This window comes from Leptonychotes weddellii, chromosome 4, assembly GCF_054177405.1.
Source record: "Leptonychotes weddellii isolate Sample4059 chromosome 4, ASM5417740v2, whole genome shotgun sequence".
Lineage (NCBI taxonomy): Eukaryota > Metazoa > Chordata > Mammalia > Carnivora > Phocidae > Leptonychotes > Leptonychotes weddellii.
In genome coordinates this window covers 136,739,480-136,751,146 of record NC_138372.1, presented here as the reverse complement: position 1 = coordinate 136,751,146, position 11,667 = coordinate 136,739,480, and the positions used below count along the sequence as shown (strand labels likewise).

Below are 11,667 nucleotides of genomic sequence, written 5' to 3'. Positions count from 1 at the left end.
AACTCACCCTTTTGTTCAGTATTAAAGCCTGTGAGTACCTCCTGGGCTACTGGGCCATGGGTTCCTCTGATCCTTCCTTAAGTCCAGTTATTTCCCTTCCAGCCCCTGCCTAGTACTACAGTTTATTTGTGTCCAAAGCCTTCCACCTAAATCCTATACAGGTTGTCTGTCATGATAGTGGTGTCACATTCCCCAGGAACCATCTGGGAAAGGTTGAAATGCCTCAGAAGATTATTATATACTTGCCATGAGCTCCAGAGTATCTATACTTCTGGCATTTTCCCAGGCACTAAAGGCCAACCAGTGATGGAGACTTTGCAAGCGACCTAACTCAGTTTGCTTTGCAGAGAAAGCTGAACCTTCTAGAAGAAAGCATCTCCACCCTAGGAAAGAAATATTTTCACAGCTAAGTAGTTGAAGGTTGCACCTTCCTGCACTCTTCTATAGGAGGATTATTAGGCTTCTCTCCTGAAACCAGGATAAAGTCTCTGTCTATAGTGCTAAATGATAGTGTTCAAAGTCTAATGGTAAGAGAAGCTGTCCATCATAAACTTTGACATTAGGTCAAGGACTTTTCTCACCTTGTGCTTTCAGGTAGGGCAGTCATGGAGTTGCATGCTATTAACAAGGATCATTATATTGCTTTTATCTGAAGGAATAATACACAAGGAATTAGAATAAACAAAAGGGGATAAAACCTTAAGGGTATCAATTTTAATATCTTCGAAAAACAAAAATTTCAATTCCAAACTGTCCAATTCCAAAATGCCACAATACAGAAAGGGAAGGGCTGAAACTTCAGTAAGAGAATTGTGAGAAGTCTTATTTTAAAAACCTAGGGATAAAGAATACCCTCAGTATTGAATATTTTGGAGGCATCCTACTCTTCCAGAACCCAAAGGAAAAACAGAAGTTAAATAGCAAGACGCTTTTGCAGAAGTGTTGAAACAAACAAGAAGAAGTTTTATTTTGAAAATACACTCTTTGAAGATAAATTTGGCTTCCATTTTCCATAGCTAGGAGCATCCAACAAGATACAAAAACAAACAAAACAAAACGACAAAACAAAGACCCACGACATTATGTACAGAGCTCTAAAATGAGCTGTGAATATCTACAAGAAACTAGCATATGCTCTTTGTGAAGGGTTGTACTTGTGTGGCTTTCTACAGTTCTCAGTCCTGGGGAAGAAGAGTTAACTCCCTGTAGCTGCAGGTGCGGCTGCAGCAAGGGAAGAGCTGGGGTCAGTAAGGGGTTGGGGGTGCGACCCCTGGGTGGGAGGCGTGGAGAGGTGTCTGGGGAGGGGAGCCGCGGCGGCATGGGACACATCCTGGGCTTCTCTAGAAGTCCTGCCGCGGGGTGTGGGTCAGGCTGTGCCGCCGCAGATCACAGTTTCGCCTGAACACTTTGCCGCACTGCTCGCAGCTGTAGGGCTTGATGTCTGTATGGGTGAGAAGGTGAGTTTTCAGATTACTTCTCTGATTAAAGGTTCTTCCACATGTGGGACATTTGTGTGGAGATTCCTGTTCAGATGTGAAGCAAGCAAAGGATTAATCCTTCACACCACCACCGCACCCTTCTCAATAGTTTCTGTCTTATCGGTATCACAAGCGTTAACATAACACGCGCACGACAACAAAAGAGGGGACTTGCAGGAACAAATCTGGCTCCTAATCCTCCAATCATGAAAACACACGCGCCGGCACACACAGCCCCCCGCCCCCCATTACACTGATAACTGCCAGTGGCCACCGCGGTGGGCTTTGTGATTTCCAGCTCTTTACATTTCATCACCGTGTCACAGGCAGGAAAAGGAGGAAGGAAAAACTCTAATCCTCTCTTAAGGAATGACATTCTCCCGGGCAATAAGGCTCCTCTTTGCTGGAAAATTAAACTATTCCTCAATGTTCAGAAAACTACAAATTATGAGGCCCCTGGGAGAGAGAGCATATGGGATTTCACCATGTCTCCATTATCGAAATTACCTTTATTTCCTCCCAAACACGAAAGCTTTAAATGCAGGGCAGATCAGATGGGGGAAAAAATAATTCTAAAATTAGGATTTAGAATACAGAGAATGGTCTTTTCTTTAAGAAAAACATAATAATGTTTTGTGTTAAGTAAGATTAATTTTGGGGGAGGGTATAAAAAAGTTGAGTGCTGTTTTCCCCACCTAGAAAACTAAATTTAAACAGAGCCTTTAAAAGAAAGAGCTTGCCATTGAACACCTTTGTAAGGAGCAAAAATGATAAAACTAAACCAGCCATTGTCTTTAAACAAGAAAACAAACTTACCTGCATATGTAAAGTTTTGTGAACCGCTAGAGTTCTAGACTGACAAAATCCTTTCCCACACTCCTGACATTTGAAAGGTTTTTCTTTGGAATGGATATACCTGTAAATCAATATAAGGTTTCAGTGAAATTGTTTTACCACCACGGTGAGGAGTTTCTTTTGACAGTTACTCAAAAGGAAGTCGTGAAAGGACAAAAGAAACGGGATTCCCATTATTTATGTTTTTAGATTTTACTTTTTTTTTTTTTTTTTCCTGTGTAATTCTGTTTATGGTTAACCTCAACTAACAGATTCTTCAAAACATTCACCGGACGCCGTCTTTATCTACACTTGATCGCCCTCTCTGGCGTATTCTGGAGCTCAAAATCGTGCCGAATGAGTCCTTCCAGGTCTCTACGGCTTTCTCTGGTACTTAAACTGGCCAAATCATGATGTTAGGCAAGGTTGAATTCAGAGGAACCGATTTTAGCGAATCTCTAAACAGCCGCGGAGGATCCCAACGGAAGTTCTAACTCCATGGAACAGCAGGTAGAGTCCAGAGAGAAGATACTCCAACCCCTCTCCTGGGAAGTTTTTACCGGATGAAAACACTTGTAGTATTTCCTCAGTTGCCGTGTATGAATGCAGAGTTTAAGGTCGTGGAGGGGGTGTGGGGAGCTGTTTCTAAATTCAGTGATCTCAAGATCCACATAAATAAAATAAAATAAAGGTCGCCTTGGCAGGCTCTGGGGTACACCTGGGGGTGGGGAGATAGCAAAGGGAAGGAACCCAGAGAAGGTCGCCGGAGAACATTTCTAGAAAAGGTCTGACGGCAGCGCGGACTAATACCCACCATGGGAAGGTCTTTGGGCGCCCTCGGCTTTACCTGCTCCGCCTCCCCAATGGCAACCGGGAGGAAACTGGGAAACAGATCTCAGGACCAAGGCCAACCCACCAGATTGCAACTGCCTGGGGATGAGGAAAGGCCCTCCCGCATTCCAAACAAGGACGCAGTAGGAGACAGCAGCAGAGGAGAAAGGTAAATGTTGGGGACTAGTTGTAGCTGGCCGCCAGGGAGGGCCTTTGGGGATATATTCTAGTTCAGAGGGGATTTTAGTGACACTTGGAATGTCTCTCAGGGATTCGGTACTCTGGACAAAGTCGCCTTCCCTTCCCAGGCCAACCTCTTTCCCCACCTCACCTGTGATCCCGCAGATGATCTTGCCTCCGGAAGGCCTTGTGGCAGATGTCACACGTGTATGGCCTCTCATCCGTGTGGGTCCTCTCATGGATGAGCAAGTTGTAGGATTTGGTAAAGTGTCTGCCGCAAAACTTGCAGATAAACTCTTTTTTCGTTTTGGAGGGCAACCTCCCTCGGGAGGGCTTTCTGTCCGGAGTCAATTTACTGAGCCCCGAGATGGGGCTACCCAGCCCCGGGCTCAGCTTGGTCAGGTCTCCTATCTTAGGGGGATCCTCTTGCGTGGCGGCCACCGCCAAGTTGGCAAAGTCAAAACGGGGCCGGTCCTTGTGCAGGGCTGGGAGGACGTGGGCAATGGCTCCCTGCTTGGGGTGGAAGAGGTGGGTGGTAAAGGGCAGAGCCGGGAAAGGGAATCGCGCGTCCACGAGGCCCTGCGCCGCCGCCATCTCGGTGATGGTGGAGCGGGTGATCTCGTGCACGTTGGGGTACCCCAGCGTCCAGTGGTTCATATGCATGGTCTGCACGGCGCTGAGACCGTACAGGCCCTGCAGGTGGTCCACCGCGGCGGGGAAGGTGTTCACCGCCTGCAGGAAGGAGTAATTGGTGAGCTGCAGCGACGGGTGGAGCGGGATGGGCGCCGGCAGGGCCTTGCTCCCCATTTTCCCGGGTGCTGGGGGGCGGAGGGAACCGCCCCTTTCTTCCAGGACTCAGAGGCAGGTGGGCGTGGGGCTCCGGTGAAAACCCAGAGAGACAACAGCACGCAGAGCAAACCCTAAAAATGGCAGGGGAAGAGAGGGAGAGTTGTGACTATTATCTAAGCCTGCTCGGCCTGCCCTTTGGCGCCAGCGAGGGTTACCACACCTTCCTTCAAAGTCCTCCTCCCCACTCTACTTCAGGGTCCTCAAAAGGAGTGGTGAGGGAATCGCATAGCGCCTGCCGGGCGAGTCCGCACCGAGCTCGGCCCCGGGACCAGGGTGGCAGGCGGGACAGGAAGTGGCCTTCTGGCGAGCGGTGCACCCCGCGCCCCGGCGGCCCTTCCGTGGGCGCCCACAGGAAGGTCGGATTGCGGGCACGCAAGGAACGGAAGACCCGGGCCCCGGAAGAAAGAAAGGCAGGCTGTGTGTGTGTGCCTGGTGGGGCGGGGGCGGCGGGGGGGTTGTGGTTCTGCAGAGGCAGCACCCACTTCAGCCCACCCACCCCACCCTGTGCGGCGCAGCTCGGGCAAACACGACGGCCCGAGACACCCGCACCCGCAGGCCTAGGGCCGAGGCTCTGTGGTCGAGGCGCCTCGGAGCTCCCCGGGGAACGACGAGGAGGGCCGGTCCGAGCCGCGCGGTGCGGCTGCGCCTCGCGCTGCGCCCCCCGCCGGCTGCCCCGCCCCGTGGTCGCCTTTCCCGCGCTTACCCCGGCCACGCCGCGGCGGGTGCGGGAGCTCAGCCCCGGTGAGCTTGGCGCTCCAGGGCCCTCGGGCCCTCGGAGGGGCCAATCTCGCCCCGCGCTGACCTCGGAGGTTTTCTTTTTCCTTCCTCTGCCTCAATCCCATTTATCAGCGGTGACGGGCCGCAGGAAAGAAAAGTGACACCTCGGGGGCCGGGTTCAGCCTGGAATCGCCCCCTCCTCGCTTCCCATGGGCCGTCCCCTCCCACCCCCTACCAAGATCCCTTCCAGATGGTTCAGGCTCCCGGGGGGGGGGGTGCGATGCGGTGGTGTGGGATAGGGGTGGGTGGGCGGAGAACCTCCCTGAGGCCGGAACCCCTTCTCCCAGACTGAGCGCCAAGCTCTCGGGAGGCCGGAGCAGCGTCCCGGCCTGGCACCGGGGAGCCGCTTCCTACACCGGGGAGGCCTCAGGAGAAGAGCAGAGAGGAGTGGAGGAGAGTGGGCCCCCTGGGGAAGGATAGGAAAGGGGCAGCAGGGGAGTCACAGCGAGCAGGCCGGGTACAGTGCGGCTTTGCCCGCCTGGAGGAAGCTCGTTTATCTGCTGGGAGACGTGTGCGGCCTGGGCCTAAGAAGGGTGCAAGCACTCGCATCTCTCTGTGCCCCAAAGAGCAATAGAGAGGTCTGATTTCAGACCCAGGTTCCCCAGGACACCTCACCTGCATTCAGGGTGGGCCCACCTTTTCCCACTTCCAGCTGCCTTTTAGCAGCGGTTCTGCTAGGTCCGCCCGACCTGGGCCTTGCCTCTGAGGGCAGCTCCCCAGGTGCGGGACTCACAGCTGAGTGCTTTCCCTGGAGAGGGGCAGGCGGGCCGGTTAGAGCCAACAACCTTTAAGCCTGGCTTTTGAACGCAGCAGGAAGGTGGGAAGGTTTGTCCAGTCTTCCCCTCATCACCCACCCCTTTACACGCCTGAATCTTCTCTAGTGCGCTGTGAAGTGTTGCCCCGGGGCTCCAAGGGCAGACTTGGGGGACCGCGCTAATGACACAGCGCTCTGACAAGGCAGAATTTGGTCACCTCAGTGAGGCCCACACCTTCTCTCCCCCCTCTTCTGTTTGGAATGCTCAGAGACAGGGATTTATTAATGAACCGCTTCTGCCTGGTGGTATTTGGTCTGGGAGTTCAGACTGGGAGTTAATGAGAGGTGTGTTAACAGTCAGAGGGGCTCAGTCAGACCATTCAACCGAAACTGTAAACCTCCATTAAAATTTCCCACCACAAATCACGATTCATTTTTGTTCAGTGGCAACCCTCAAGCTCTCCTAGAAAGGCAGAAAAAAAGGTACTAAGATCCCTGGTAATCTAGCTGATTATTTCCTCTTCCATTAAAAATAAAAAGTTACACTTTTATTTCCTTCTTTTTGTGTAAGGATTTTCCAGAGGTTCAAAATATCATCTTCCCCCTAGTGTTAAAAAGTGGTCTCCCCCTTAGAGAGGAAACTGAAATTATTATTTGGGTGTATTCCCAGACTAGACTTCTTAGAAATAAATACAGGAGGCAAAGTACAACTCCTACCACTGTTATGGGGCCAGGGGGGAGGTTGTCAATCAAAGGAATATCACCACCTGTGATTTCCATTTCACGTGCACAAAGTGAAATCTGCCCTAAACATTACATGTTAATTCTGCAGGCACAAAGTTGAGTGCCATCTTCCTTCCCCTTTCTTCAAATGGTTTATAACACAAAAATTAGCAACTCTATTACAGTTCAGCTCCAAAGTGGCACAAAAGTGTATTTCATAGTAAGTTTTCATTTTAATTTGCAGGATAGATAGTTTCTTCATAGAGGACGAGCAAACCATTGGTGACTTCAACCCTTTTACAAACAGAACAACCCTAAATATCCACCAAACACTTTTGCCATAAATAATTAGGGAATTTAGATTTCCACTCTCCCACTGAGTTGCTGGAAATGTATGTCAAAAGATATGTTAAGTCAAGGCAGAGATCTAAAGTACTTTCGTTTTGTCTAGAGTTGAGCATGTAATTCCCACACTGAGTTTCAGGCAATAACAGCGATCATCATCCTCTGCTGTCATTTCTTCACTACCCCTTTTCGGACCATTGGTTACTTTTAATTTTACAAGGAAAGAACCAATGAAAAGACATTAATATTTCGGTGGAGCTGAGGCTAGTTTTCTTTCATCAGTCTTCTTCACAGGGATTTCCAGGCATGTACAGAAGTTTTGTAAAATTTAGTTCACTGGTTGTCCACAAGTAAAAAAAGTGTACATAACTAATTTCAGTTCAGAGAAGCTTTCAAAACATTGGAGAAAAAAAGGTACGTGGTAATTTGATAGAGTCTTGCCCTTCGGTAATGCTGTTATTACACTGAGTTATCTAAAAATAATATACAGTCAGGGGTCATCTGTTAAAACCTGTGTGTTGGTGTGAGAGAAACGACGGATGGATCCATAGACTCGCTGAACTTCAGCCCACGCCACAGTGGAATTTTGCATAAATCAGAGCGAAAGTCTTAGTAGATATAAGGAGATCATTTAAAAAGTAATAATGTTGGCCAGCCTGGATCAGGTGAACAGAGGAAAACGGCCGCGAAGTTCCTGCCCCTTCGCAGCGCCTCTGCCTTCCCAAGGAGTTAATTAAATTAAGATGCCTTCCGCATAATCTGGGTTCTGTTTCTCTCTGCTCCCTCGCTCCCCCTGCGTGAGTAATTTTCTTGTTCTGCTCAGGACTGCAGTTTGTTTAGCAGAGAAAGTAGCTGTCTGCGCCGTTTCGCTTCGGAAAGCGCCAACCCTCTTTTGTTCTCTGCTAACAGGTAGGGTGACGGATCCAGCGCTCCCTCCACAAACACCTTTTTCTCCCTCCTTCCTGCAACCACCACTCGTTTCTCTGTAGCTCTTAGGCGAGAATCTAAGCGTTGAAACCCCAGGGGAATTTGCCTTCTGCACCCCCCACCGCCCCCCACCTCCAGGACTGGAGGTTGGGAGGGAAATCAAAAGGCCAGCACAAGGTTGGAGAATTACCTGGGACTGAACTATTACTTCTCTCCTGAAACGCGCGGGCTAGGCAGGCAGTGTGAGTCCCGGCGCGTTCGCGCTGCGCTGCCGCGGCTGCCCCGGGACGGGTGGACCAGGAATACTACGGCACCGTCAGAAACACCACGGGATTGTGGGGCTTTATCTCAGCGTACGTTGATCAGCTTTTATAAGAAGCCTTGCTGAATGCTTAGATTAAATGTCGCAAAACAAAACTAAAGACAGCACATAAAAGTGTGTGTCCTTAAGTGTTAGCCGGGAGTGGAGTGCCGGGGATCCGATAAAGTGAGAAACACAATGCCCCAAGACTGCATCCATCTGATTTCTTTTCACAATTTCTGAACGTGCGGCACGCCTGACCAAGAATGTGAGTGTCCCCTGCACCCCCTACACCCTTCCTTCCTTAAGGCGGCTGCAGCTCCTTCCCAGAGCGGACACTCACCTCCCTCAGAAAGGTCCGCCCGGGCAGCGCGGCTCAGACCCGGCCCAGGTGGTGAGGCGCAGAGCTCGGAAAGGTCATTGGGTCCACGCGGGGCAAACTTCTTTTTCCGAGCGGAATCCCGGGAGCCGCGGACATGATCTGGAGGACGACGAGCAGCAAAAACGAGAGCGGATCCTCGCCTTGGTCCAGGTCTGTGGACGTGGAGATTGCAAAGCCCGGGGGTTGTTAGAGCCGGCGCTCAGCGCTCGCCCGGAACCCCGCGCCTCCGCGAGCCTCCAGCCGCCGACTCCGGGTAAGGTCGGAGCCTGCACTCTGGCAGGGCCATCACCCTCCAGCAGCGAGCGCTCCGAGCTCTGTCCCCGCCCGCGTCCCTCCCCAGGCTGCTCGCGGCCAGGAGTCCCGGGCTTTAGTAGCAGCCCCGCCTCCCCTTCGGGCGGGCGTCCTGCTGCAGCGCGGGGCCCTCGGAGGCTGACTCCGCCTCCGCGCCCGGCGCCCGCTAATGGTCCACTCTGTTTACTTGTGTTTGGATAGCAACTGAGTCTTAAAGGCACAGGTTTGCTCGAGGTTTCCCTGTTACAGAGATGAGCCGAAGGTGACTCAGTTCAAAACTCACACATAAGCAAAGCCTACCCCCTTTCCTTCTCGGTGCCGCTTTTCCTGTTAGAAACTGAACAACTGGTTCTCTGCTTCCTGAAGACCCTGAAGAGAAACCCAAAGGGCATTTTGTAGTTTTACTTGACGCTCTCGCCAGATTAATTTCCACATCTTAACAGGTTTAATATAACCATCTTCTTCGTAGAGTAAAATCAATCAGTTCTAGACTGTATTCTCCAAAACATATCACATTTCCCTCAATTTTAAATACAGCTTTGTACATATTTTTTGTCAATTATGACTATATCTGTAGTCTGCTTTTGCTTGTTTTCAAAACGAAGTTTGTTTTTAGAGGTGACAATTGACTAATTCCGTAATTACTGCAAAGACATACGTGGAATGTCCAGAAGAAATTTCTTCCAATATTTAAGGTTTAATCAAACAAGGTACATTTTATAAGCAGTAAACCAACTTGGTTAAAGGGTGGGCATCTGCAACCCATTGGCAAACAATAAAGACTCCATCTGGAATGGGTGAAGAACAATCATTTTAAAATTCTAGGAAAATTCTATTGTAGCTTCTCAAAACATGTACATCTTCATTCCCAGCAAACCCCCCCCCCCCAATACAATTCATTGTTCAGTCTCCAGGAAACTTAATCGAATTTGGTGTAGAGATACATTTTTCAGGTTCTTCTAAAGGTTTGGTCCTGTGTGAGTCTAACTGCAGAACGCACTTCAGCTACGCTGTAAGTAGGGTGATCGAGTGACAGAAAGGGAATGACACACTCATTTTAAACAGCCTCTTTCCAGATGAGATCTGCGTGAACAACATTGAGCAAAACCCCTTTCGTCCCAGACGAGTCACCAGAGCGGATTTGCGTTAGCCCCCGGCAAGTTCGCGCTTTGAGGGGCGCAAATCTTCCAGCCAAAATGCTGTACAATTCAAAAGTGTTCCGTCAAAAGATGGTTTTGGATGTGCCGCCCCAAAGGACAATTAAAATAATCTCATCGTGCAGGGTAGTGGATAAATATAAACAGAAGACTAAAACTTGTCAAAAGGTTAACCAGTGATTGGTGAGCCAGGCAGAAGGTACGAGATATTATTTTGTTAAGATACAATTCCTTCTATTTTACTTATGCCCAGATGGAATTTTTCGTTCCTTTGGTAAAACGTAATCCAGGGATAGTAGATCCTTTTTCCCTTTCTTTCCAATTTCAAATTCTCGAAGGTTAAAATGTGAGCTTGCAATGGAGACCCCAGTGTTTAATATCCTTCAGTATTGAACTGCTTAAAGATTTGACAAACAGTGTGGAAGTAGCAGAATGCCTAAGAGTTCAGGGGTTTAAAAAAAAACAAACAAAAAACGTTTTCCCTAAGGGGTTCTATAAGGGTGCTTTCATTTTAGCGCTCGGTCCTGAGCTCCAACTATCGGGATGCCTGTGGTCCCCTCTCTCTAACCACCTCATTCCTTCCGCAGCTTTTCTCAATTTGGAAAAATTGGAGGGAACTTTCTCTTCTTTCAGACCCCCAGGACACACACTCCCGGGGTGGTGACCTGAAGAGTGTTCCTACGCTTCGTATTTCCTCTTCCAAAGTGGAGGCAACTCCCCAGCGGCAGGCTTCACACCTTCCCACCCTGTATATGTGTGTGCGAGGAATCGCCTGCTTTTCCCGCGGGGTAGACAGAATTTCCAACCACCCACCGAGCTGCGCCCTCTTTCCGCAAACCTCCTGAGCCCAGGTTTTTTCATAAACGTGTTTACCTCGCCCACCCCAGCTTCCGAAGTTCACAATGGAGTCGGGGCTACGTCGGCCCGAGGGCTGCTGTCGCTAGAAAGGTAGGCAAGAGTCGACGAGTTCCGGGCTTCGGGGAAGCCGAGGGGTAGGCAGCGCCTCTGCAGCCTCCAGGCCCCACCGCCACAGCGGGCAGGTGCGCGCCTCAGGCCGAGAGCGAGCCTGAGGCTGAGAGCCTCGCGGCACTGCACGCAGGGCTCCCCCGGGCCACCTTCGCGCCCACCCCCGGCGGGCCCTTGAGTTTCCCCCCGGCTCAGTCCGGGCGAGCCCCTTGCTCATGCCCGCGGCTTGAGCGCACGCATTGTGGGGGCCCACCCAGGAGCAACCTCACCCACCGGACTCCCCCGGAGACAACGCTCCGCTGGAAAGATAGGCCACTCGGCCCATGGCGAGTTGTGGGGTCCGGGTGTGTGGAGAGGGAAGTCCTGGAGCCTACAGCGGCCCAGCTGCTCCCGGGGATCTGAATCTCTGCGCAGCCGTCCCACTCCCTCCGCGCCCCCCGGGAGCTGCGCAGCCGGTTCACTCTGACATTTCCGCGGACACGATCATCTGCTGTCCTCGCTCTGGGTTCTGGGCTTTCGACACCAAGGACGCTTCCAGGAAAATGGCTAACAGACGGACGAGAGGCGCGCGAGCAGTTGCTGCTCCAACCCGAACTGCCGAAAGTTTACGCCCGCGGAGGACCGGGTAAAGGCCGGAGAGAGGAAACACAGAGTCGGAGGAGGAGGGGTCCGGCAGAGTAGTCCCTTCTCCCCCCGCCCTGGCCCACCCAGGAGGCTCTGCCAGTTAAGCAGCGAGCAGGTGTCAGACAACAGGCTTCTTGCAGTTGACTCCGAATCTCTCCCGCTCTGACCGCGCACTGCGGTTATCTTAAAAATGTTTACCCTTTAAGACACGAATTATGGTAACCCCATCTTTTTCTCCAGGGATTTCA

The 11,667-nt window shown here is 51.0% G+C and overlaps 1 protein-coding gene across 2 annotated transcripts; it reads right to left on the bottom strand.

Moving 5' to 3' along the window:
* Positions 1-942: 942 nt before the first annotated feature.
* OSR2 (odd-skipped related transciption factor 2) lies at positions 943-8,733 on the bottom strand. 2 transcript variants are annotated; one of them, XM_006730241.3, is made up of 4 exons: positions 8,343-8,733; positions 3,475-4,243; positions 2,295-2,394; positions 943-1,523 (listed from the first exon to the last, which is right to left on the bottom strand). In XM_006730241.3, the coding sequence occupies exons 2-4, from the start codon at positions 4,128-4,130 to the stop codon at positions 1,341-1,343; spliced, it is 939 nt and encodes a 312-aa protein (XP_006730304.1). In that variant the 5' UTR covers positions 4,131-4,243; positions 8,343-8,733; the 3' UTR covers positions 943-1,340. The 2 variants fall into 2 exon arrangements, with proteins under 2 accessions (XP_006730304.1, XP_006730305.1); XM_006730242.3 differs by having other exon boundaries at positions 943-1,441; positions 8,343-8,732.
* Between the last annotated feature and the right edge of the window lie 2,934 nt (positions 8,734-11,667).

What these genes read in the sequence shown, in the direction of transcription:
- OSR2 (XM_006730241.3), bottom strand. Translation starts at nt 4,130, where the DNA reads ATGGGGAGCAAGGCCCTGCCGGCGCCCATCCCGCTCCACCCGTCGCTG. An exon ending in GATCATCTGCGGGATCACAG is followed by an intron (nt 2,395 to 3,474) that starts GTGAGGTGGGGA and finishes ATTGATTTACAG; the next exon opens with GTATATCCATTCCAAAGAAA. An exon ending in ACAAAACTTTACATATGCAG is followed by an intron (nt 1,524 to 2,294) that starts GTAAGTTTGTTT and finishes ACATCTGAACAG; the next exon opens with GAATCTCCACACAAATGTCC.